This window comes from Ptychodera flava, chromosome 13 (assembly GCF_041260155.1).
Source record: "Ptychodera flava strain L36383 chromosome 13, AS_Pfla_20210202, whole genome shotgun sequence".
In the NCBI taxonomy this organism is placed as follows: Eukaryota; Metazoa; Hemichordata; class Enteropneusta; family Ptychoderidae; genus Ptychodera; species Ptychodera flava.
Window position 1 is genome coordinate 15,435,548 of NC_091940.1, and position 6,007 is coordinate 15,441,554.

Sequence of the window (6,007 nt, forward strand, 5' to 3'; positions counted from 1 at the left end):
CAATCCACACACCACAGTCCAAGTCCCTCCATCACGTGGGAATGCGACACACACAACCACCTGTCACTTTAATTAAATATTACTCACATTGTGACAGAATTCAGTTACACACCCAGCCATCTGTCACTTTAATTGAACATTACACTCTTGTGACATAATTCAGTTACATGTACCACACGCAATTGGCAAAAATGCACATTCCCTGGGGCTTCAGCCATGTTTAAAGGCTCAGCAATGTAGCATTGGCTTCACACTAGTATTTGTCCATGAAACAGGTAACATACTTTAGGTATGGTCCAGATGGTCTCAATCATTCAGCAGTGTACATAACACCCTTGCTCAAGGGAGCTCAAATGATTATTCCTGCACTTTCAATATGCAACATTGCAGCTAGCATAATGCGCGTGCCATCTTTTCTTTGGATTAAATTTGATAGTTTGAATAAAATGTATGTAATTATTAAACCCTAATGTTGGAAATTAAATGCTTACATTCGAAAAGTTAGAAATGGGCTGTTTGCATTTATTAATCCTATACTCAAGAGCATACTGCTGTTTTCTATCCCATTCTGTAAACACTCTTTACCAACAAAGGCAATTAATGTCAGGTAGAATGCACTTTGGGGCAAAATATTCAGATTCTCAAATTTTACATTACTTTTCTTGTCTACCACCTGTTTGGGCTCATTTTGAAATTTTCGGAGTGAAAAAAATTTCCCACCATCATGAAAATTCAATTTTTTTCCCCATAGAGTTGTCCCTGGGATGGCAGCCATTTTGAATTTCAAATATTGGTAAAGGGAAGACAGTTTGTTTCTATGGTACCAGTATTTGCATGGGTACCACTGATTTTTATTGAAATTCAATAATAATGTTTGAAAGTTTTCCCAACGAAAGTTGGAGCAAAAGTTTAAGTCTTTCACTCTCAAGGTGCTTACTACCCTATTTAACCCTTATCCTTGAAAGTTCACATTCCATTACAAGGTCAAGTTTATTAAAACTAGTGAAATATAACAAGTCCAATACGTTGCTTTTTTCACAAAGAATTTAACAGTTGAAGTCCCCTGAAAACATGGATATAATACTGTAACATGATTTTTAGTCTAAATCTGCTATAACATACCAAGCAGAGTGGATTAAAATACATATGTTTTTGGCTCAATACAGCTTTTTACTGATTGGCAGATAGGGAAGTGATACTGTCTTGTAGGAAAAGGGCTAAGACTGATGTACGCTAAGAGGGTATACATGTAGCAATAGGCAGTTGCAAACAGGATATTTTCACCAAACTCCTAACACTTTGACAAATCAGTTCCAGGTAAAGCCGATGACATTCAAACCGATGGCCAAAGTAATGTGATAAACATCATTCTGTCTTTGTGAGTCATAACTTTGTTCTGATAGTCATTTTCTCAGGAAAAGAGGGCAATAATGTATTTGGTCAGAGGATATTTTATATATATATATATAATATATATATATATATATATATATATATATATATATATTATATATATATATATATATATATATATATATATACATATATATATATATATATATATATATATATATATATATATATATATATATATATATATATATATATATATATATATATATATATATATATATATATATATATGATCTGATAAGTTCTGTGACAAGTTCTGCACGCATAAAAATATATTTTGAAATACTACACTATCCTGAGCATGTAAGTTGATTGTTTGCAAATGAACTGTTGGGCCTATTTCCTTTCAGCCAATCAAAACGTGACATCAGTGAAGACATTTGGATACAATGGTGTTAGGGTGTACTATTTATGAGCACTTTCATTCGAGGACATATACATGCATTGTGTGCAGGAATGTACAGCTGTCCAAAGTGACACTTGAACAAGGACATATTACATATATTGAGTGTGGGAGTGACAGCCGTCCCAAGTGACACTGCAACAATGTGATCTGCAGGAAAGGCTACGTGAGAAATGCAAATTTTTCTTTTGATATCTCATTACAAAACGGGCATGATTAAAGCCAATCAGATAACTCTTTGCAAAGTAAAAGTTGTGAGAAAGCCAATCAGGTAGCACCTTACAAATATATTAGGGGGAAAGGCACTTACAATTGCGTGTTGTAAAATGTACAAGAGTCAACTGCCTATCAAGAGTACAATGATTGTGCTCTTTATATGGACGTTTACACTTCATATATTTTTATGAACAGTAAAACTTGAACAATACAACAAAACACGATCTAAAAATTACAACTGCAACATGTAAGGAATGTTTCCTAACCTTGGAAATGATCCTGCTTTAAAACTTCCTGCACAAGTTTGTGGAAATATTGCTGTTCAGTTACACTATGGAAAAAAAACTGACAACAATTTCTTTGGTCTAGTAAAAATCAAGAATTGAGTTGGAAAGCGACATTATATTTTCAATATATTTCAAATCAGACTCTTGAAATTGGAAAGGGCATAAAATTGTGAAAAGCAACAATGTTTAATTGGACAATAAATAATATATAATATGTCACTTTCTTAATTGCATCAACTAAATGCATTGCATTCAAAAAATGTATTATCAGTACAAAATGCACTACGTTTTGAACAGACAATTATATAAATCTCCCGAAAGCAAATTAAGTTGAAATCAAAAAGTTTTAAGATGACTTACTTGTGAATGGAATGATATTATGAATATTTCCTATTGAAGAACTTCTTGCCTCTAGTCTGAGGATTCAAATTCAAACTTTAATAATCTCTTAATCTTTTTTATTTACTTTTAATGCGTTTATAAATTCCATACCAGTAATCTGAAATTGTTGTAAGTAATACTGGATGTAGGAAAATAATAGTACTGGTACGAAATCAGATTACAATTTAAAATGAAAAAAGAGAATATAGCCACAGTGACACTAACACAATTAGCTACTTGAGAGGTACGATTCTATCATGTCTCATTCTTTTACACTTTTCTCATATTCAACTGAAGAAGCTTGTTTTTGCACTGCTTGATGGGCACTGAGTAAACTATCACCTATTTCTGAATCTGATCAATTTGGTTACAAGGTTGATATGTCTCGGAGACTTGACTATACATTGACTTAAAAATTTGGCCTGCAAAAGTAATCAGCACAGTGGATGACATCTAGGAACAGTTCAACTTTGACGACAGATGATCATGTTCTAAATTTGTCTGACAATGATATCATAGTTGTTTTGTCCTGTTTACACTCCAGCAGCTGCTAACTTTTTAAGTTCAAGGGAGATCGAGGAATCTTCACGACATGACAATGCCACGGTAAAAACCATAACTGGGTAGGCAGAAGGGCATTTCACTGCCAAGCCGTCCATTTGAATTGCAAAGACATAAATTCGGAAGCTGTGGATGACACTTAACATGGGCAGAGAGCCATTCTAAATGCTGTGGACACACTGAATTGAATATGGCAGTGTGGCAGTGAACAAAGACTGGGCGTTATTACAACAATGTCAGAAAGCATATTTTGAATTTACAAATTCCACACCCAGAAAACACGGGTTGATTGGATTAAATTGTGACCTGGGCTATGAAGTCTCCTTCAACACACTGTTACCTGTAACACCCTGACCTCTCAGAAAGTTTCCTCCCCTTGAACGTCCTGCTCATGGGGGTCATGACCTTACTCCAAGTCTCAGTTAAACGAAAGTACAGTACTTTATACAGGCTTATCAATGCAGAGCAACGACAACTTTTCAAGGAAGACACAAAAGCACCGGGAAGCACATGGAAAGTGCAGATAGCAGTTACCATCGTCCACCTTCTTACTCTAAATTCCACTGGATCCAATCGTCATCGATGAAGGTTTTCGAATCCATGATATCGATGTAGAGTTGACCCTTCAAGTGATCCATTTCATGCTGTACAATCCTGGCAGGGAATCCCTTGGCTTGCCACTGTTCAACCTGTCCTTTACGGTTGAAACCTTGAACAACAAAGAGTCAACCAAATATCAGTTAAAAGAATTGATTTTAAGGTAGAATACGCCTCGGAGACAGATATTCGGTCTCAAATTTCTACAATTCTTTTCTGATCTACCTCTTGTGGGGGGCTCATTTTAAAGTTCTTGGAGAAAGAAAAACTTTCACCATCTTAGTTTTCTTCGGAAATCTAAAATTTTATTTTTACCCCATGGAGTTAACACAGGTATGGTGGCCATTTTGAATTTCTAATATTGCAAAATGTTGAGTAATTTGTATCGCTAGTTCCAAACTTTGCACAGTGACCCCTGATTTTTATTGTTGATTTTGGTAAGAGAATGATTGAAAGTTTCATGTAGGAAAGTTTGAGGAAAAGTTTAAGTCTTTCACTTTCGAGGCACATACTACCTTACAGGATTTGAAGACTACTTACTCTCAAGAAGGTGAAGTCAGCTACTGTATTCATCTTTTGGAGCCAGATGCTGTTTATATGTTAAGTGGAGGTGCTTTACTGAAAATAGTCAAGTGGTGAGAAAGTTTTGTCCTTGCCTACGAATAGTAAAAGTGTCTACTTGTCCTTGCCTACGAATAGTAAAAGTGTCTACATTTTTTATAGCCATGTTGGACATATGACACAATTTAAGGGACGGACCGTTTCAACTTGGGGGCTTGGAAGATTGACTAATATGAAAATGTAATGGTCAAAAGCCTGTTCAAATAAACGATAAAACATCAACAGCAAAATCTGTGGATAGACGGTATCGTGTGGAAACTTGCGTATTGCAGAAAAGGTCAATTCAGGACAATTCAGTTTTAAGATTCTCACCTGTGATTTCAACAGCGTGATACCTCGGAACAAAGGCAGAGAATCCTTTTATGCTCTGACAGCCTTCCGAGAAAGTCACTTTGTCATAGTCCACAACCTTCATGCGAGGATTGATAAATATTTTCAGGGGAAACTCCTCTATTTCCCTTTGCGTGATGATTTCGTGAGGGTACCAACTCATGTGTGCTTTGGTGTACTCCATGGCAATGACTTGAAAGCCAACTCCGATTTGCGGGGCGCTCAAGCCCACTGCCCCTTCTCGCCTCATGATAGAAACCAGGGTGTCCAGAAGTTTTTGAAACTCTCGTGTTCCGATGTTCGCGGGATCGACAGGGGCCGCTCTTCCCCGCAGAACCGGATCTCCTACTTGGCAGACGTGACTGTAGGGTGGGTTTTGCATCTTGGGTTTCCACAGTTTGCTTCGAAGCTTGAGCGACCGCACAACTCGTCGCTTCAGCGGTTGTTGGACTATCTCGCGACTGGTCAAGTATTTCACTTGTTTGTTCGCTGTGGCCGACAGAGAGAAGGGAAGGTTACAGAACTTTGACAATTCATAAGTGGATGACAGAAGTCTCCTGGCCAGCCGAAAATTGATTAATCGTGAAATTGCTGACATGGTAGTGCCGAACGTTTGACACTTTCGAAGAAGCTGTGTCTGTCACAAGATCGAACGACGACACCGTAAAACACTGAAACAGCTGATTGCACCCGACCGAGAATGAGATACGAATGCACCTCTCAACTCAAAACTGGATCCGAACGAGGTCCTGATAACTGGCAATAAAGAACGCACCGTGAAGGCAGGAATTATCTCGCCAATCGCAGGTGATTCTGTAACCAACTTCTCTGTCGAAAATGCCTTTTCCACGGCACGACTTGCAGAAGCGACGGAGACGTTTCCGCAGCACAGCGTACTGCCGTATTCCACAGGCGTACGGAATGTTTCCTAGATCGTCGTCGGATGGGAAATGACTGACACTGTACTGTGAGGCCGAAGGCCGAACCTCGGGTACTGTATTCTATACAGTACCGAGGTTCGGCCTTCGGCCTCACAGTACAGTGTCAGTCATTTCCCATCCGATGACGATCTAGGAAACATTCCGTACGCCTAGTGCCGTATTTCATCCAGCGGAAAAGTACAAATCCACCAAGCATGCGTCCTGGCTTCTAGTAGATCAGCTGTTGTTGATAGGGTATCCCCTGCTGGGGTCAAAGG

At 38.0% G+C, this 6,007-nt stretch overlaps 1 protein-coding gene across 1 annotated transcript; it reads right to left on the reverse strand.

Moving 5' to 3' along the window:
• Positions 1-2,171: 2,171 nt before the first annotated feature.
• On the reverse strand, positions 2,172-5,716 carry LOC139147559 (peptide deformylase, mitochondrial-like). The gene is made up of 2 exons (XM_070718685.1): positions 4,792-5,716; positions 2,172-3,970 (listed from the first exon to the last, which is right to left on the reverse strand). Exons 1-2 carry the CDS (start codon positions 5,405-5,407, stop codon positions 3,810-3,812), a joined length of 777 nt encoding a protein of 258 aa, XP_070574786.1. The 5' UTR covers positions 5,408-5,716; the 3' UTR covers positions 2,172-3,809.
• Between the last annotated feature and the right edge of the window lie 291 nt (positions 5,717-6,007).